Source organism: Antedon mediterranea, chromosome 1, assembly GCF_964355755.1.
Source record: "Antedon mediterranea chromosome 1, ecAntMedi1.1, whole genome shotgun sequence".
In the NCBI taxonomy this organism is placed as follows: Eukaryota; Metazoa; Echinodermata; class Crinoidea; order Comatulida; family Antedonidae; genus Antedon; species Antedon mediterranea.
The window spans coordinates 24,031,934-24,054,509 of record NC_092670.1 but is presented as its reverse complement, the minus strand read 5'-3'; the positions used below and the strand labels follow the sequence as shown (position 1 = coordinate 24,054,509).

Genomic DNA, 22,576 nt, shown 5'->3' with positions numbered 1-22,576 from the left:
AGACTAGTTACAGAATACCGCACATTGCGCCATGTTTGGTAGCCCAAATGTGTAGATCCTTGTTAAAATTAGATAACGTGATTCGTGTTGTTCGAGGAAGATAATAATCAGCTGCCCAAAGTGATTAATTTGACTAAAAGGGTAGTGTTCACTCTACATATTACAAGGTAGCCGATCAAGTTTGCCCTAAACCGCCTCAGTCACCAAAGTCCGAGACGATTTAGGACCGACTTGGATTTAATTCGATTACAATATAGGGTATAGTTCACGATATCACAATCGGAGAAAATGTTACGCGATGGTGACGTAATTTACAATCAGACGGAATAATGGAAAATTATGGAACATTTAAGTACGTTCAACACACGGCAATGTGTAATTCGACCGAATTGAAATACAAAGTGCATTCTCCATTACTAAAACGCTAATTTCTACCTGAAATCGTAAATAATTTACTCAGTACTAACGACATATTGTTACCAACTTTATTCTTAGTTAGCCACATCGGATTTGATTGTTTTTAAAATATTAGTATATAGGGCGCCATCTGGCAGAACTAATCAGTAAATTTAACAAAAAATATTATGGTACTTCAAATCAAATGCAAATTGTCATGATTTTATAGCTTTCTGTGTTTTTTTTTTCAAATTCAACTTAATTACTTTTCTAATCTTTTAAGCCCAACGTTCTTATTTTTAGCTACTGTACTTTCTTTGTCACGGTATGTTTTATTGAGCAATACAAAGAAAATAGAACACCACAGTAGACCTAAAACGACGCATTAAACCAATTTTCTTGTAAATTTTTTCTCATAGCTTGTAGTTTATTCATGTGAAGTTTAGTTACGGAACGTGTCCATTTAAAGATCATTTCACTAGTTTGCCAAACATCTAATAAACATAAATAATGTTTAGTATATATAACATTTTCTCAGCATATACTAAACTCCCTTAGGACCACGTTTTTTATAGTCTATAATATTATGGAATAAACCGCACACAAAATAGGTCGAAACGTCGTCAATATTTTCTTTATTTAGTAGTAAACTTTTCTTTATAATTTATCTTAAATTATTCAAAATATCTTGGTGGACTACAGACGTTTTTAAAACTAAAGATACACTGGACCACCATTAGTTCTGGTGGAAAAACTGGAGGTTCAGTGCTCATATCTGGTATATATATCTCGTGTACTCTTTAAAGAACCCAGTACATCGTTCGGCAATCTATCGTTCATGATAGGCTGCCATGGGTCCGTAGAGGTGGTTTCCACTAGCGACGCAACGCAAGGACGTAACGCAACGCAAGTGAATTGACCAATCACAATCGATGGCTTATTCGCTTGTGATTGCTAACTGTCTATAACTTCGCTTGTCATTGGTTAAAACGCTTGCGTTGCGTTTACGTCCTTGCGTTACGTTCTAGTGGGAACCAAGCTGGACCTAATCCGAATTTCAATTTGAGAATGAATATTATCATCAAAAATACAAAAACATGCATTACTTTTTGCTAAAGCTCTGTCTATACACTATTAGACTCACAAAATATGATGTGCCCATGGACATGATGATGTTATATCACTATCATATTTGGGTATATCACTACCATATTTGGGCACATCAGTTCTTTTTTTTTGTCTAACTAGTTTGATAGTGTAGACAGAGCTTCCAAGTATGTAATATATTTCGTACAGTGTGGTAAATTAAAATATTTTCACGCTTTGTAATAATCGTTGTAAATGCTGTATATCGGAATGAAGATGACTCAGGCTCATTATAGTCTTAAAAATGATGAGATATAACAAAACGTGTCTTTATTTAATGTTACACTTGTTTTAACATTTTCTCTGAAATTATTGAGTGGATCTTCTAGTTTTAGTGTGGTTAAATTATTATCCACCGTATGTATACCTCGAATCATATGTTTTTTACTTTCTAATAGGACGGGAAAAACAACTCAAGGATGTTATACAGTGTACGGACTATGCAAACATCATTCTACTTCAGTTACTGCAGTAACTCAATTTTTACTGCAATAGTGTATGGTTTAAGTTTGTTTCGATCCTAAAGTTTATAAGGAAGTCACCATGTGTAGAGTACCATTACACAGAAAAAAGTTTTCTATATGATTGTATACAAGCGTAAGCGTATACAAGCGTAAGCGTATACAAGCGTAAGCGAATACAAGCGTAAGCGTTACTGCAGTAACTGCAGTAGAATTTTTGCATGGTCTCTACACCTTATTAAAATAATGATTGAATTTTCTGTTGGCAGTCACTGGTTATGCACCTCAAAATTGAACACTAATTATGAATAAATCATTTATACATGTATCTGCAGGACAGAGTCTTCATTATGGCTTTGCACTTTACCCTGGTGTAAAATTTTTTTAAATAAAAAAAATTAAGTATCAATAAAATATAAATTATTAGTTTTTTAAACCATATATTTACATATTTCTCTTTCCCAGTATTTTGAACATTTAAACATACACTAGTATCAACAGATGCAGCTTGTATGCATTAAAGTCAAAATGGCCGGAAACATGATTCATTATGACCGTGGAAGAAGATAATAGGGGGTCTTTCATTTGACCCTTTGTCAAGGAAGTATGTTCTTAAATTAGAATTTAGTGAATACAATAAAGTTATTCATATCAATATTTTAAATATATGAATATGGTATTAATTATAATGTTTAAGAATATTTGTGGTTACTGTTTATTTGTTTTTGAACACTATATCAAGGAAGATACTGCACTATTACCAACCACAATGTAGTCATAAAGAATGGACACACCTCACTTCCTGTCTCCTAAAATGTTCATAATTCTGCACATAGCTCATATTTATGGAATTCTAAACATGGTCTTAAAACTGTTCATGAAACAATTTCTAAGTTTCAAAATATTCACAATGTTTGTGAATGTGTAAACATAAGCACACATAAACATAACTTTACAGTACCATATTATAATATTAATTATAATATTAATGAAATTAAACCTTGTGAAAAATATGGAACGGAATTACAAATCTCTTGGCTCTCGCGTATCACACGATAGCCGAGCTAGTATTGTTCGGACTTAAAAAAGATATGCATCACTGCACACAACTCTGCTTTGGTATTTTCGAAAAGTTTTGTTGATTTCATGGTGTTTCAATAATTCTTGCAAGATTACATGATTAAAGAAAAAAAGTTTTAGCCAAGTACAACATGGAAAGATAGGAATGTGTTTGAATGAAACCACATGCAAGACTTTTTAAACAGGCTTTGTACTCAGGTTGGGGGAGGGGGATGGGTTGTCTTAAATTTATTTTAAAATCAATCATCGTTGATAAGATACTGTTTGGACTACAACTGAAGGATAACCTGTTTGATAATCTGTTTAACCTTTGTGACCTGTGACCTGTGCGTCTCTCACTTTAATATTCTTCCACCCATTGGTTGTTTGCAACAAATCCATCAATAACTTCTTTAATAGCCAGGTTTGGTACTAACATATCTTGGGTTAATGTTTCTCTGGTAATTGGATCAAAAGGTCCAACTCTCTACATATTAAAACAGAAAACAATAACTAAATTATAAGTTACAATCAAGCCCGGAAAATATACTGTACCATGCATAACAAGTTTTTTTTTTAACTAGGGTAGGAGGCGCCTAGGAGGTGCCAAGACCTGATTGGTTCTAACCATGCTTACATTTAGACTGAACCCTGGCTATACTACTGTATGTTTTGGGCTTATCTATTCTTTTTCATTGCTTAATACTTTAATAGACGTTTCACAACATTAAGTGCTTTGTAAAACCAGGATATTATTACCAGAAAGAAACAGATCTATTACAACATCAATGTTTGACTTGTCGCCACATTTGATTGAAATACGTTATCAACATTCATTATGTAAAGTTTTAATATCTTTAATATAACGGATATTTATGCATGGAAACATTAAACGTCTGTTTGTACCGTTTCTAGACACCCAATCCTCCAATAAATTTCAAGATACATTTCGTACTAATCATTAATACTTTTCTAAATATATATTGATTCTTTAAGGATAAAATTTCAAATATTATTATCAATAGTTCAATAATAACGTGAATTAAATCAACACAATATCTTTTAATCATATTATTTAATATTCAAATTACTTTCTGTGAATATGCTCTGTTTGTTTTAGTTTCACAAAGAATATTATTGTTTTCGTTGTATACACATCAAATGATTACTAGCTGTTTACAATTACACGCAATTAATCCTCATAATTTCCAGGATGACATTGTTTGATTGTTTTAGATGGCAGATAAACAATTGTTTATGATGATGAAGATACTAGAGATAAATTTAACGATCTAACAGGAAAGATCTCATTTTCCACGCATCTGGAACGTGCTTCCTGTTTGAAAGGAACGAATTTGCCACCTCTATTTAAACAAGACTTTTCTTTTTATCCAGTAGTTTTAAACTATTTGAAAGTATTGTTATGTGCTCTGTTTTTGGTAGGGAGCATAACAGCTTAATAATAATAAATTTTATAATTGCAGTCATAATATATTCCAATCAGGGTATGAGGGCATGTGGCGCAATGTGTTGGACGTTTGACTACTGATTGCGAGATCAAGGTTCGAATCTAACTCTCGCCGCATTGTCGGTATTCTTAGGCAAGATACTTTACTTACGTTTCCTTTTCTCCAAGCAGGTGTATAAATGGAAACCCAGTTAGATCAAGACACAACCTTGCGCTGATTACTAGCTACATTATGGGAGTATGTTTCCATACGTGTTTGTAAACAAATTACGGGGGTAATAATGTTCAGCGCTTAGAGGTTTAAAAAAATTAGGCGCTATATAAATCCAGGATATTATATTAATTATACTTTTAAAATGTACTGTACCTGAAGATGTTCTTCAATATCTTTTCTATCATACGTGATACCACTTCTCGTTATAACTGGTTCTCTCATCAATTCAAAACTTATTTTACCACACAGATAATCTGGAACATCACGTTTCTGAAAAGAAAAAAAAGCTTAATATATAAATATTTTACAATGTTGGAAAGATAAAATATTTAATAAAATTGTTTCTCATTGTGTCTTATTTTTACATCCACGTTTATTGTCAATTCTTTTTTTTTTTATACTACATATTTTGCATGGAATGAAATATTATTTTGCTACTAGCATACACACATACTGTACATAAATACAGGGAATAATTTAAAATCATCTTGCTTACATGGATGTACATAGTAATTTCTATTGTTGTTTAGATAAGATATGATCATTACCATTCACAATTTCTTTGTATGTAATACAATAAAGTACCGTATACTAAAGAATGTAATTATGTGCACAAAGTGAAAAACTAATTTTTATAACTATAATTAATTAAAGGAAACTTTTTTTTTTGGGTATGAATATTTTACGAACAGCTTTTGTGTATGTAAATTTAATATATTTTTTAATCAATTGAAACCATATGCTGAATAGATTAGATTGTTATGAAAAGAAAATACTGAAGTCTTATAATTGAGTAAACAAACAGATATTGGGAGACTTTATTAGGATTTAAAGCTACCTCAGGAGTATACTTTTATCCAGATACCTTTTTGAAATAAAATTACAAGATGGAGAAACAATTTTAAGGTTGCTATTGTGGTTTATCCAATAATGTGTTTGAAATTGCATGTTTTAATCTAACCTAGAATTTGAAAATTGACACAATATTATGTTAAATTTTATTTAATTTATTTTGGAAGAAATAAATGTTGATGTGAAGTGAAGGAGTTGAAAAAAAAAGAGAGTACTGAGCCATAAAAAGGAAGACAGAGAGGCCTTTACATTTACTGTACTGAATACAAATTCTTATTAATGTACTTGTTGTAAACATTTTTTTTTCATGACTATGATTAAATTCAGCCCCCATGTTGTCGTATAAAGAATTTCCAATTAATTATTATAGCTAATATAAATTTATTATTAATTGACCTTGAATTAATTAAAAATTCTTTTTGGAATAAATTGATTATTAATGAATAACTATATTATTAATCTTCGTACCAGTACAGTACTGTATGAGCCCCTACTAAAGAGACATTTCTGATGCTCAACAAAATATTCTTCTTGTTTGTTTGTAGTGTTTTGGCCGATGAATATGAGTCCCTTGAATATGAGTTTTACATGAATATAAGTTTTACATGAATATAAGTTTCCCATGAATATGAGTTTCCCATGAATATGAGTATCCCTTGAATATGAGTATCCCATGAATATGAGTTTCTCATGAATATGAGTTTCCCATGAATAAAAGTTTCCCATGAATATGAGTATCCCATGAATATGAGTTTCTCATGAATATGAGTTTCTCATGAATATGAGTTTCTCATGAATATCAGTTTCCCATGAATATCAGTTTCCCCTGAATATGAGTTTCCCCTGAATATGAGTTTCCCATGAATTGAGTTTCCCATGAATATGAGTTTCCCATGAATATGAGTTTCCCATGAATATGAGTTTCCTATGAATATGAGTTTCCCATGAATATGAGTTTCCCATGAATATGAGTTTCCCATGAATATGAGTATCCCGTGAATATGAGTTTCCCATGAATATGAGTATCCCATGAATATGAGTTTCCCATGAATATGAGTTTCCCATGAATATGAGTATCCCATGAATATGAGTTTCCCATGAATAGGTATATCCCATGAATATGAGTTTCCCATAAATAGGAGTTTCCCATGAATAGGAGTTTCCCATGAATAGGAGTATCACCTGAATAGGTGTTTCCCCTGAATAGGAGTTTCCCATGAATATGAGTTTCCCATGAATATGAGTATCCCATGAATTGGAGTTTCCCATTAATTGGAGTTTCCCATTAATTGGAGTTTCCCATGAATATGAGTATCCCATGAATTGGAGATTTCCATGAATAGGAGTAGCCCATGAATTGGAGTTTCCCATTAATTGGAGTTTCCCATGAATAGGAGTTTCCCATGAATATGAGTATCCCATGAATTGGAGTTTCCCATGAATAGGAGTATCCCATGAATAGGAGTTTCCAATTAATAGGAGTTTCCCATGAACAGGAGTTCCCATGAATAGGAGTTTGCCATGATTAGGAGTTTCCCATGAATTGAAGTTTCCCATGAATATGAGTATCCCATGAATTGCAGTTTTCCATGAATTGCAGTTTCCCATGAATAAGAGTTTCCCATGAATAGAAGTTTCCCATGAATAGAAGTTTTATATTTTACACATAAACATTGAAAAGGACTTTCTTTCTGACTGAAGCATTTTCACACCTGCGATTACATCAATAAACAACCAAAAAGTCGGTTTTCACTCAAAGAAACCTTAATATAATCATGGAGGTATAATGATGAACAGATTAGGAATTTTATATACTTAAAAGGAATAACCTGGATTATAATATATATTTTCACAATAACTGCTTAATGGAATGCATGATAGGGGAAGAATATAAATAATTAGAACCAGCTGTTTGAGAAGAACGAGTTGTGCAACGAAAATAATATTCTATATTTAATTCTAGTTAACACTTATTTTTACAAATAAACCTCTATTAGTTCATGAGGCATTCAATTACTGTACCTGTTTTTCATGGTGACCCAAAGAGAAATGTATATAGCAGTATCAGCAGAAACGCGAAGGGAGTCAGTCACATGACTATGGTCAACGTAGCTTTTGTTTTAAACTCTTAACCATTTGGACAGTAGGAAGCAACCAAGAAGATCGAGCCTAATAATATGCTTGACTGCCTCAAAGGAGACACTAAGAATAGAGGAAGCTGCTATTGATATAAATATATGGCGACATTGTTTATCTACAGTAAATAGACATTCATGGTGTCTCCAAAGCAAAACATATGTAGAAAATGATTTTTTTCATACCATTCTTCTTGAATCCACTTCTGCAAATAATGAGTTCAGATCTGTAACATGTTTGTCCTAAAATGGAAAAAAAAAATTATTTAGAAATATGTGTTCAGTTATTACAATTATGTTAGTACTGTACTGTAGTTCAAAAGTGTTATTAACATATAATTTTTGTTCTGCATGGTAAAGGCAAAAACACTTGATTCTCTCATGATGATTTTTTCATGATTGTGAAAATCTCAATTTTAAGAAATGTATGTCACTTAAGACGACTCCAGACTTTTGTAACGTAAAATGTCAAGTTAATGCATGAAGGTATGGTTTATGCTTCATTTATTCGTACGAATATGGTAAAATAAATATATCACTATTATTAGAAATTATCTTTATATATTCTGACTACAGTAAAGTCATTAAAAACATTTTTTCAAAAACTATCGGAGTATGTACTTGATTATTTATCCATTAGGAGGTAAATATAAAACACACATTAGAGAATAATATAACCTACATATTTTGTTCTAAAAGAATAATTTCAAAATAATAATATTGCTTAATATTTTATTTCATATTTGGAAAGTATTATTCTAATTGCATTTATTCGAATCAGATCACATTCATTAAGAATCAAGAATTACTTGTTCATTGAAAGTTGTATAGTGTTGCTATGGAGTGCAATCACCCGATTATTTGTACTGATTGATCTCCATAATTATTATATGTCTACAGTAGTACCATAAGGCAAATTTTGTAAAGCAGTGTCACATATCTATCACATGTGTTACCTGGCCTATGGTACACTGTACCACAGAATTTTGGCTGATACTGTCCAAATTATAGATATGTACCAGGAATCTGGTAGCCTATTAGTTAAATTAAAAAAATTTCAAAATGTCTTTTTTTTCCAAAGGCACTGTTAGATACCCATACAAAAAAAGTTGAATAAATAATTTTAGAGATTGTGTGTTACAACACAATATGTACATACAATTCTCATTTCAATTTACCATAAAAAGAAACTTGCTAATTTTATTTAAAAAATAAATGTTAACTTTATGGTTAACCAGTTGACAAGTCATCTTGCTACGTTTCAGCTACTTTCAGTAGCCTTAGTCACGTAAATGACGTTGACGGGTCACGCAAATAACATTTATTTTTTAAATATCCATTTGAAACCAGATGAAAATTTTTTTAAGAATTTTCTAATTTTAATTGTACTGTATATCCACAATTAGTGTTGTTTTTAAAGCTAACCAACATATTGAAACCTATTCAACTTTGTCAGGAAAAAAGGTCAAGAATCCCAACAAATTGAAGATGATTAAAATGACATTTACCTGTTATCTGATTTAAGAATATCTGTCTGATCTAGTCAAGAAAGATACTTAATCGTATTTGAAGATTCACTAAAAACAATTACTAAATAAAAGATAGTGCTTTACATGGAATACTTACAACTACATTTTAATATGTTTATAGCTATTTTCACATTTTTATACATTAAAAGTAAAATTAAGGATGATAGTCTAAATTAAGAGAATATTTTTATACACCAAAATGTTTGAACTAAAGAAGTATTTAATAAGCTACATTTTTATTTTGATTAATAACAAACATATGCCATTCTACAGTAAATGAAATTTGCATTTTGGTACATGTTTATTGTATCTAAATAAAAGGTTGCATTAATCGGAAAAAAAACCCTTTTTCTGTTTTAAAATAGAATATGGGGCCATGACAAATATTATGTACTGCAATACGTACTGCAGTTACTGCAGTAACTATATTTTGTTTACTCCTTAACCTGTTTAATGCAATTATTAATAGCAGGCTTATATTGGGGCTCATACACACTGTTTATTGCAATGAATCAAACTTAAAATAACAACAAAATAAACCCCACACTAAAATTATGTTATTTGCAGTAACTGCAGTAGAAAATGTTTGCCATGATTATTATACTCAGTTAGCTCTCCTATCATTGTTAAAATAGTAGGCCTTAAATTATAGAAATATCAAGAATAATGGTTTTCTTATCTGAGCTGTTTCATAATTGCATTGTGTGCACCAAGTTATACCTACATGGGTCTGCTGAAGCTTATCTCTCTCTTTGTCTAGTAATTCTATTTTCCCATTTTCTTCAAGCTTTCTGATTTTTCTTAAAATAAAAATGACAAGAACTTTTGAGTAACTCAAACCTTTGGAATTGTAATCAAAATGTTACAGCAACCTCTATAGTATCATCACGATACTATGAAATCATACCTCGCCAACCTTTCTAACTTCAAAGTGAGATTTTTTCAGACATAATAAAACATTATCAGATAATTACTGTATGGAAATCAAAAATTGTATACAGTGGATATCTGATGGTTCTGATACCATTTATCAAAAAGAAAACAACTTGGCTAAAGAAATTGAATTTATAATATAATTCATAACTTAAAGAAACTTCCTATTCATAAGAAAAAACAAAAAGAAACAAAAAACAAACAACTTTTCAATAGCCGCACTATTTTCATGGTTATTATACAGTACTAGACAATCTGTAAATTATGTAAACTTTATCAAGAAAAGACAGTAAATTTAAATTATTATTTTAATAAATCACTAACAAAAATTATCATATCAGAATAATAAAGTTCAATTTGTTTCAATTAAGTAATAAATACAAATTATACTGTACAGTACACATCATTAGTCTTGATTGGCTTCTTCACAATATTTTATTAATATTTTCTTGATTAAAGATATTAATCATTATTATTTGAATAATCATTAATTGAAAAAATTGGTAATTATTAGCTAGAGTATAGCATACATTAAGAAAAAAAACAAACATTATTTTTGTCTTCAAAATACATAAATACTCAATATACTTTATAAACTATAAGATGCTCTTTTACATGAAAAATAAAGATTAATAAAATCAAACTTTGAATAATGATTCAATTCAATTTAACCAAAAACCCATTAACTTCCATTCAATGAGGACCAGGCTTTTGGTTAATTATTTTTTGTTTGTCATTAAATTTAATGGTTTCATCAGGAAAACAATTTTTTTCTTTGATCAAATTTTTGATCAAACTGAATAAATTACGGCCTATGTGAAATTGCCTATTCAACTACATCAACTGCTTTTGATTATTATTTTCAAGGGGAAAATATATCTATCTGACACTGAATTTAGGAGAAGTGTAGAATGAAATGTTCTGACATCATGGTTTAATACTAAGGAACATGTTCATTAAAAGCGAAATTAGACTTTAATTTTCTACATAATGACACAGAATTATCAATTCCAATTCACTAAGTATAACATTGAATGGAAAGTGAATTTATGTACAGTAATTTTCTTTACACAAACCTTTCTCTATCTTCTAACATTAATTCATTGAGGTAGCTTTGTAGTTCTATTTCTTGTTGTATCCTCTTTTCTTCTAAGACATTCCAACGTTTCTTTTTGGCCATTCTTAAAGCACTTGTGATGTCGTCACCATAGTTAAGTTTTTGTTCTTTAGCTAAGTCATTAGCTGAAAAATATAATGCAATAAATGATTTGGAGCATGGACAAAATATTAGCACAAGTGCCAATCAAACAAACACAATCTTTGATCACCACGTGCGAGACATGGAACGTTTGTCAGACTGATGCATTTGGTTCATTTGTCCATGTTTGGCAGTACTATGCTATTTAATTTTCCAAAACTGTTCTTGATATAAACATTATCTTAAGAAAGGTTCCAAAATACAGTACATTATTTAAAAATTGCATTCTGAAATCAAGAATTTGTGAAAATTAGACCGAAGAATTAATTCCATCATCTATGACAAATTTAGCTTTTTTATATAGATAATGTGAAACTCCATGTTAAAAATTATAATTTTACTGCAACAGTTACAACACTTAACATACTTTGAAACGTGCACAAGTAAAAATATATTGTATATTTTTGAGAAATCAATGTAAGATCCAAATGTGCTCTCATAATAGCATGAATTCAAACAAGATTAACTAATAAATCTAAGAAAGGGAGTTCACACAAATCAAAATTTTTTAAATAACAATTAACATAAAAAGCATGAAATCTCTAATTACCAACAAGCATAAATATGAATAGAGAAAGTAAGTTCGAACTCTAAACACAAACATGTTTTTAATATAACAAAATCTATATTTATTTGACTAATTAAAAGTCAATAGCAGAAACTCCTGTAATTCTTAAAGCTACATGTATGGATTGTTATCATTAAAACATCTAAAAATAGATTTCCACTATTAAATAAATAAACATACGGACAATAAAACAATCTGATAGTTTGATTAAATAGAATTAGTAATCTATTAATAGAAACCAAAGAAATTCATTTTTGTTTTGGGGTAAAATGCTTTTCAACAAATAATACCATGTATTTTAATAATATTATTTACTAATCTACTGTAGATGGTTCTGCATGGCTTCTACGTTATAAAATTAACAAACACAATAAATATAAGCATGTTTTATTAACAGTAGTTTTCATGTCTGTCTGTGTTTTCCATTTGTTTATTTTCCTTTGCTCTTTGAATGCATTGTTTTGGTATTTATTTATATTATTTATTATATTTTATTTTAGATTAAGGACCATGTTAGAATTATTCTATTGTAGTTACTGCAGTAACTACATTTGTTAAGCTGTTTATTCACTTATTTGGTTTAAATAATGTTTATTGCAATGACTAAATTCATAAGTTATTGCAGTGAAAAAGTGTATCTACTAAAGTAAACAGTAAACATTTTGACATTACTCTTATTGAATTTTCTTATGGTTTTAATAATAGGATTCAATACTGATTGGTTAGTACTAGTAGTAGTACTACTGTTGCAAAAGGTATTAAAATATGTATTTTAAAGTGAAAACACTTTTATGATGTAGGAGACCGACTTTAAAGGCCATTGTTTACCACGATTGAAATTTATGATATTACAAAAAAGTGGAGAACAGAACTGAAGGAGCAGCCTTCATAAAGGTAGTTTAAGATAAATAAAGATAATAGCATCAATTAATACACACATGCATTGTGAGTGTCATAATGCATCTACTAACAGCAGTGACTGTATACTGTACACTTTAGATCATAAAAGCACAATGGTTTACGTATAGCCTTGCTTTATTAATATTAATCTGAGTTTCACAAAGGTGAAATTACTTTAGTAAAGATAACTACATTTCAATTCAAAATATATTTAGTTAAATATATCTCCACGATTGTGGATTGGATTGTATCAAAATATATTCCACAAAATGTCAACAAAAAAAAAGTCATAAAGTATACAAACTTAAGATTGCTCTGAGCATACCATGGTAAATAAAATATCATAAAAAAAACTACAATGTTGCAAGTATTTACAAATCAGATAAAAAAATCAACTAAAGCAAAAGTTGATATCTGGGGATGTTTTTTTTTAGCTTTGAGTTTTTTTCCTAATCAGCTCACTCTTTTGAATGTTTACAGAAAGTATCTGATATGGTGAGAGAAATATACCATTATCAGTATTTCTGAAAATCCCATTTAAAAAGCTGTAAATGTTATAAAGTTCACACAATGAACACTAAATTATCCAAAAGAAAAAAAGATGTTGAAAGAACAGAAAGTTGTTTTTGTACAAGATTTTCAATATTAGGAAAGACAATTTTTATAAATATAGAATATGTTATGACAGTAACTTATAGAAAACCTGTTTCAAGTATGCAATTTGCAACATATAGTTGACGTCATCATACAATTGTGAAGGTCACAAACCAAATGTAAAGTTGTAAAAAAATTGTTGAGTGAATGCAATTACTGTAAGCTTGGAATTGTAAATTTTCAATATTTTTAATAAAATACTGAGTGAGAGATACTTACAGTATTATTCTTATTAATTTGATGCGGCATTAATTAGAACACTATCATATTTACTTAAGAAACACACAGTCTTCGTCTGAGAGATTCTACAGTAATTATAAAAAAATCTGATTGGAAAACAGAAACCTTGACAAAGACAATCATTCAAATTATATAATTACTGCAGTAATTATAGTAAAACAGTTTTTTAAAATAAACCTAGATGATAGATGATAGGCAAGGAAAGTTTAATGTGTGTAAATCAAAAAATAAAATATATGTACTGTGACATTTCAATCTGATTACATTTAATTTAATTTTTTGGTACACACAATTAACTTTGAAGGCAGATGAAATTATTTAAACAGATAGTCTTGTTTGTAAACCACAATACAAAAGTAGTACAGCTTGACTCTTCTACTGTATGTGGAACTTGGCGTGATCCAATCAAAACAAGACTGTATTTCCAATCATGTCAAGCACATTTTTCTTGCAGTTATGTAATGCTATGTATAGTTCATATTTTGGCCAAAGCCAAGACTAATTGACGACAACAGCAGCTATGAAACAAAATCAACATTGTTCAAAACCTCCAGTACTGTAAGTGTCTGCTAAATTAAAATTACTTTTTATCCTAATCTTTATTTAATCAACACTTTAGATTTTATTTTACTTGCTGGTCATGTGCGCCTTGACACAAGTGGGATAGGCAGCTTTTGAGATCCAGATGATGACTGGCAACACATCAATGCAAGGTCTTGGGCCACTGCAATTTGAAAACTCCATAATGTGCCTATTGTAGATGACGCATAACTTTCAACTCGAGGTAAATTTGTGTTGAGCAGTCGCTGGTGATCTTTCGACAGAGAAAAAGGTGAATAAGCCCACTTACTCCTTCGAAAGACGTACATTCTTTTGCACATAATAATAATGGTAGTCTTATTATATAATGGTAGTCTTATTATATAATGCCTTTTTGCAATGTTTCTAAATACATTACACACAAAAATTATCCATTGAATCCTAAAGATAATCAAAGCATGAAGAAGCTGAGGAACCATTTACACTGCTCCGTTCTCCAGCATAGGACAACTTTAAACTCCTGATAACACTGTGTTTCTACCACCATAACTAAAATCTACATTATCATTATCAAACTTGTGCCCATATATGACCATGATGATGTCATTTCACTACCATATTTGGGCATTTCACTAACATATTTGGGCACATCACTTTTTTTGTCAAACTAGTTTGATAGTGTAGAAAGAGCTCTGAACCTGTACCGATTTCATAACTAGTTCTTGCAGCGAAACTGCTTGCAAATTAGTAATTTTCTTCTTTTTTTTTATTTACTACTGTAAATGAATCACTATCAGGATGTGTCTAATAAACCTAAAAACTTTTTTTTTTATTACAATTACTGTGTGGCACAGTTTAAAGACAATTATTGTTTATGTAATAACTGTAGCAAGGGACTGTAATTTAAATAAAACAGATACAATTAACAATTTTTATATCTGATAAGCATTTTTTTTTTACCTCCAATCTATTTTTATTTAACAATGCGAAAGACTCGCAACACTTCCATGTACAAATCATATCTTTATTACAGTTCATGGACCTAAATTATGGAATAACTTAAAAGAGAATCTAAACAATTTTGAAAATGCAAAAATATTAAGATATCGAATTAAGTTCAATTATTTGGAAAATTATCATTTATAAAATGTATTATTATGCCACTTTTACCTAATTTGTATCAATTTTATTTTGTTATATGTTTTGTTGGGTCTTTCGGAGACAGGCCTTGTCTGATCCTAATTAATGAAATCTTTATTTGTTTATATTGTTTACATTGTTTAAGTTTTCATTAATTGAATAAATGTGAAATGAAATGAAATTATTATTAAGCCAATAACTTAATTTTTCTCATTTTATCAATTAAGTTTATTTAATTGCAACTTTAATTTTTAAACACCTTTCAACTTTTATATAAAGTGTCTTATATAATTTAGGACTTATTAAAAAAAAATATGATAACCTGTACTTTTAATTGTTGGCTGTTTTTTTTTGTAAATAGTTTTGTATACTAAAACTGATTTTTTTTAAACACTATAGTAAACATTAAGTTTTCCATTTTCAATAAAGTTATTTTGATTACAACTTTAAACTTACTAGCTTACATAACGCTGTTTTATGACAATACCTCAAGGAATCGGACTAAAGCACTCAAATCTATAAATTTGATTTAAAGATTATTATGGTCAAAGCTTAAGCCATGTTTAATTAATGACTGTACTGATGAATTCATTTTCAAGATGTCGGTGATTAGCAAAATGGAATTAACGCTTAATGGCGTTAATGAAAACCCCGAAGGTTATTTATCAAAACAGATGAATATTAATTACAATTTTTATTCAATCTGAAATGTATTTCTCCTTCATTATCTCCAGAAATATATTAGTTTTTTAATACACGATCTCTACACGTTATTAGTCTGATTATTTATCAATTCAAATCTGTTTACTTACAGTATCAACTATCATATTCTTTTTTCCATAAGTCCTAAATTATATAACGACACGTACCTTATATAATTTATTTTATGCCTTGTTCTGCCTACAGTATAATAAACAATGTATACTGTATTGAGTGTTTTTAATATACTATTAGTAATACTAGTAATAAGTACATTGTTTTTGTACTTTATAATATTGGGGAGCTTGTCACTTGTGATGTCATAATAAGTGAATGTTTTGAGGTATTTTATTCATGTAGGTTTTCTTAATTCATGGTACGATATTTAATTTTAATAGGATGTTTCTATTTTTATAGCAATTTCAACTAATTTTTAATATATTGTATTGCAATTCTTTTCAGTCCTTGACTATCGTTTTGTAGTTGGCTGTATTTTTAATATACCGAATAAATTAAATAAATAAATATTCATATAGAGGTACTATTTACATTTTTGTTGAGTTGGACATTTGAAATTAATGCTCACAAAAAAATTGGGGTATTAATTCACATAATTATTAATTGGTTATCATTTGCTCACAGTAAAATCAGGGTCTGAATCACAGCTTTGGAGGGGCCCTAATAAGAATGCTAAACTAGGGCTGCAGCCCCAATGCAACTACCCAGCTTTGGGGGGACCCTTAAATACAGTAGGAGTGCGAAACTAGGGCCTACAGCCCCAATACAACTACCCAGCATTGGAGGGTCCCTTAAATAGGAAGTGCTAAACTAGGGCCTGCAGCCCCAATGCAACTACCCAGCTTTGGGGGACCCCTAATAAAGTAGGAGTGTGAAACTAGGGCCTACAGCCCCAATCAAACTACCCAGCGTTGGAGGGCCCCTTTAGGAAGGCTAAACCAGAGGCTGTGTTCTCCTGCGTTACAGTTACACCACTGAGCAAGCTAAATGCTTGCTACTTAATTGCATAAAGAGATTTAACGGTAAACAAAACAATGTAGAGTAGTAACTGCAGTAGAATATTTTTTTTGATATGTGGTTCCTTATTTTTACCAGCAATATTGCTAAGAACCAATACTGATTATGTTTAAATAACAATAAATTGACCACCAGGAAAGAAACGATGTTTTGAGCCGGATAAGCGTGGAAATTCACGGTTGAAAAGGTCTAATTTCCAGTGGTCATGAACTGTCATTAGCAAACATAAATATAAATCTAAAATAAGATATTACACTAAACTCATCCATTTCAGATTGAAAATGATCATCTGTATAATTCGTAACTCAATTTTCGATTTAACGATCAAACTTGTGCCCAGTTTCAATGGCTTGCGAATGGACTGACAATGATCGCTCACAAGTATCCTTCGCGATAAATCATCATTATCATTTATTATCGTCAATGACCTTAATTACTGTGAACTTCTTCCGTAAATTGATTACAATTCACATTATCAAATCCATTTGAATATCTTTGGAATACATAAAGTCATCTTTAACTTGAAAACCGATATCATAAAAATAATAATTATAGTACTGTATGAATTGACATAAGGAAACTTAAAAGCTGGCCCTTCCTCCTCATGACCTTTTGAACCTATGGATAAAAACTTTATAAAATAAACTATGTAATTGTAAGTTATAAGAGCACACAAAACAAAACAGGAAGAGGTTTTTGGTGATCTTTTCATACAAAATAACATATTTATTCCTAAAAATTAAAGGCGTGTTAAAATTCAACACGGAATCTCTTCAATGTTAATTAACACACTTAACACACTTTTGGTAGGCGTGTTGAATACGTGTAATAGTGACATGTTATATATGCGCCCTATGATACCCCACAGAATGAAGGGTGACCCCCAATAATGGGAGCCAATAAGTTGAATATCTAAATTGTAAAATTGGATTTCAACCTTTTCAGTATGTCATACAGTATTCACATATTCTGGCTTGATTTCCCCCCAAATTTAAATATGTTGTTGCAATGCTCTTTCACAATTGTTTGTTTATAAATTAAAAGAATTAAATTATGATTTGTCATCTAAATGATATCAAAATAACAACACAAATTGACCTTAGAGTGAGTACTTCCAGATCAATTTGTCCAAAAATATTAACAAAAGATTCCAGCAATGAAAGAAAGGTATCTAAAATGGTAATAAGCAAAATCAATCTGTAATTCATTGACACAGGTTTGTCAAAAAAATAAAGTATAACATTGCATGAAATTGATATTAACCACTCATTGGATATGAATACAATACAACTTTACCATAAACACTGAGTTTCAAATAAAAAAGAAAAATGAATTTCCAATTTAAATATATTAAAAAAATGATAATGTAATTCATTTGTGTTGTTTACTAAGTAACTTTGAACTGATTATTTAATGCTTTGTTGCAAGTAAAGTACAGAAAACCAAAAAAATCCAAAATATTCAATCAACTTTAGGTATAGTAGTATAACATGTAGCAATTAAATTATGATAAAATTCAATACTTTGCAATATGAAGTTGATAATCAAATACTGTAAATGATATGCAACAAAGCTTGGTTCACACGCAATGCAATGACGTAATCACATCACTTATGTTGTTCCCCCATGTTGTTGTATCCCAGTGTGAACCAAGCTTTAATAGCATTAAAGCAGGTTCACACTTAGACACATGTCATCTGATTGGATAATAGAATAGTCACTCTATATTCCAAACATGCCACTAAGAGTACAGTCTTACTAATAACAATTCGAAGAAGCTTATTAGATATAACTCTTTGAAAGTTCATTTAACTCAAATTCAATCAATTTATCTTTTACTGTAATTCATTTAGGGAAAAATACATACATTTTGATAAAGTTAAATAGTTTAATTTAATTAGCGTTAATTCTTAGATACCATATAGCGACTTTACCAAATTAGAATTAATTGTACATCTGCATTTTAATATGCATAAATTTGCATTAATTTCCGTCGATACATGTAAAATAAATGACTGATTAATTAATTATAGTAAACCATGCATTAATTGTTGCAATGGATGCAATATGAAATAACATTCTATTTGTCCTTACTTTTTCTTTGGTTCTTTAGTAATTTTGTATGTATATTTAGCTAATTCTTTTTTGTCCCATTAGGACATGTTTTACCGGGACAGGGAAGATAATTTCACTCTTCCCTGGCTATGCAAGTCTACCCTTAAAGGTTCTGTACCAAAGTTTTTCAACTGGTAAAGGTAGATTAAATAATAGAAAACAAAAGGAATGATAACCCAACATAGTGATAAACTACAAAGGTTGAAAATGACAGGCTCAGTGGCGTAACGACTATGACTTGAGCACTCGCTGGCTAAACATAGGGGCCCACGAGCTCAAGGGCCCAGAGTATGAGCAGCCCAATGCAACTACCCAGTGTGGAGGTGCTAAACCTTACTCCACTGGCCAGGCTAAACCCTACTCTTTCCAAAAATGCACTAGGTTCTTCAAAGTGCAAACGAACCAGTGTACAACGGCCCTCTAATTTTAAGAGCTTAAACCGAAAAGACTTGTTGTCTACAACCAGAACTACTGCATGATGGAGAAGGGCTTTGAACATGTGATGCTATTATGGCTGTTTTACAGTGACCATATCTACTGTAACCACTCTGCCACTCACTGCGACCTTTATATTTTAATGGATGCAAAATAAATCTGAAATAGCCTTTTCGCTTTATATTGGATATAAAATAAGTAAATAAAAAGAATCATGAACTTTTGAACAGTCTTCAATTTCAATCAACTGTGGATAAAATCATGATAACAAAATGGTTATGAGATAATTCACTGGCAATCTCTTGGAGAATGTCTCAATTAAGTTTGGATTTAGACATACTTTATAACTCTCTAAAAGTCATAAATTTATTGCATGAAAATACTTGCAAAATTTCATACAATAAAACATTTCTCTTATTGCTCAAGGTTAAATTTCATATCAGTGAATGTTATGATCAAAATTGCTATGACGTTGCATCCTGGGTGCTGTATATCATTCAAGCTGAAGGTATTGGGATCAAGTCTTGGCATGGTCAGGTAACATTTTTAATAGTTAAAATTCTCCCGGAGTACAAATTTTCCTACTAATTGTAATTGTTGTTCAGTCACAGGCATACAAAATGCTACAGCAGCAGTAGCAGCATTACTGGTCAATTTACATCGGACTATCATGTCGGGAATATAAAAACCAACAACTTTTCGCTTGAGGTATATATATCCGGCCAAAAAATAGTGTTTGACAAAATGCTATTTGGTGAGAGAGCTCTTTATATTATTGTTTTTGTATAATTTTCCATGGAAATGTTCAATTCTGAAAATTATATTTACAATTATGATTGTCTGTAGCAAAGTACTGTATATGGTACGGAAATAAAAAAATGGTACTTTTTGTAAGTTAGTTCAGAAAAGCTTTATCGTCTATCGTAAAATAATATTCACTTTCTGTTTTACTGTTTGATACCAAATGTACAATTTTAGGAGTTAAGAAAAAACAATAATTATTATGGTAGCGAGAAACTCTGGACAATCATAAACTTGAATTATTTTTAATAGCCTATATTAATTAATTGAATTATTTATTAAATTCTGAATGTTAATGTTCTATAGGCAATACTGTACTGTATGTTTCGTTACACACTGTGATTATATCCTGTATAATTAAGGCCTACCCATGACACTCATAGTAAAGACGGGTCATGTAGTGAAGGTATCCCTTGTATTCTGTTACTTTCTCTACTGTAGTTCTTTTGCAGGACTTGATCATGGTAATATTAATGTACTTGTTTTTACAGGCTTTCTGACGGCAGTCAATTCAATCAAATACTTGTAAGTTAGTCATTAATAAAGTTTATTTATTTTCTATTAAGATAATCTAGAAAGTTTAAATTAATTAAATTAAAGTTTTCTGTTTACAAAACTAGACAGATTTTGAGATATTTTATAATGACCTTGGCTCTTACAATTTGTCTGTCTGCTTTTTAAGTAAACTAAAAAATATCTTTCTAAGAACATCGATTTTAATAATCAATAAAAGGGAAAGATTTTGTTGACTTTAATTGAATTAATTGCTTCTTCTGTAAACTAAAGAAACAGAAGAATGAGTAATCCGCAATTTTTCACTTTTGGCTTTAGGGTTAGGGTGCTAGATAAAATCATTGAAAAATATACTATGATACTGTCATAGAGGGCGTGGTTTGTGACAAAACCAATATCCAATAGGGGTAGTTTTTGGTTTCTGTTTATGACATACCTACAGTTAATTACAGTGACTGCCTCAATCTTGATGCATTAAAACTAACTAAAGTCATCCACTATTATTATACAGTAGTAAAAATATGTAGCCTGCACTACTGCAATAGAATAATATTGGTACCTAAACAATCTTACCAAATCAAAGTTGGTTGTTTACAGTGTACTACGGTACTGTACAGTAGTTCATGTTTGGATAGACAGAAATGTCAAATGGTTAGCAACAAGGGTGATCTGCATAACTTGGTTTTGTTTATAATGGTTAGTTTTTCACTTGGTTTTTAATAATTTACTGTATATACACTTGAATGCTTTAAAGTCTCACAATATTATGAGGTACTGTATCCCAAGATATTAATTATTGTACATATTCCTGCTGATTATGTGACAGGATGTGGACCCTAATTTCTATCTACAGTTCAATCCCCCTATTAACAACAATATTCCAGCCACTGAATACGTCTATGATTATATTACCGTAACTCCAAGGTTTTGGATGGTTTAATGTGTTCATTCCTTCATTGCAATAAGTTACTGTGAGAAGTTCAAACCAACCGATTCGGTTTAATTTCCCTCTATTACATTTTCAAATAATCAAATGTATGATTACTAAAAATATTCAGTTTGGTAATAAACTTAAAGTTGTTAATACAATCATAATATAAAGCACATATTGTAGGACATGTCAAGGTACAGTATTTTGTATCTTTTCTGAGCATCACATTCTTTGCAACAGGATCTCTGGTGTTTCTGTTTTGAAATAATCAGGACTGCGCGCACTTCCTATTAGAAACACTTTTAAAATTTACTTTTTGCACACTATATATTCAATTTTGGTAATTTAATAAACAAATTTAATCTAATAAATTAATTAAAAAGACGACGAGCCACACATGAAATTTGCACAGATGTTTTGCGATGATTGCTTAAATATTGTACAGTTCATAAAAGGCGGCGGCTGGTCCAAACCTTATTGTGAAATAATATGGTTCTATTCTAATTAAATGGCTACTTGAATTTTATTGTTCGTGTAAGTGAAGTAGTGTGACT

General features: G+C 30.2%; 1 protein-coding gene across 1 annotated transcript in view; it reads right to left on the bottom strand.

The window, feature by feature from the left end:
- Nucleotides 1-1,211: 1,211 nt before the first annotated feature.
- Nucleotides 1,212-22,576, bottom strand: part of LOC140063508 (E3 ubiquitin-protein ligase CHIP-like) — a 30,980-nt gene continuing 9,615 nt past the window's right edge. Inside the window, exons 3-7 of the mRNA XM_072109858.1 lie at nt 11,270-11,435; nt 9,985-10,060; nt 7,918-7,974; nt 4,898-5,014; nt 1,212-3,549 (exon numbers count right to left, since the gene is read on the bottom strand). Of these exons, the coding sequence (XP_071965959.1) occupies nt 3,424-3,549; nt 4,898-5,014; nt 7,918-7,974; nt 9,985-10,060; nt 11,270-11,435 (542 nt within the window). The 3' untranslated portion in view covers nt 1,212-3,423. The remainder of the gene's footprint in view (nt 3,550-4,897; nt 5,015-7,917; nt 7,975-9,984; nt 10,061-11,269; nt 11,436-22,576) is intronic.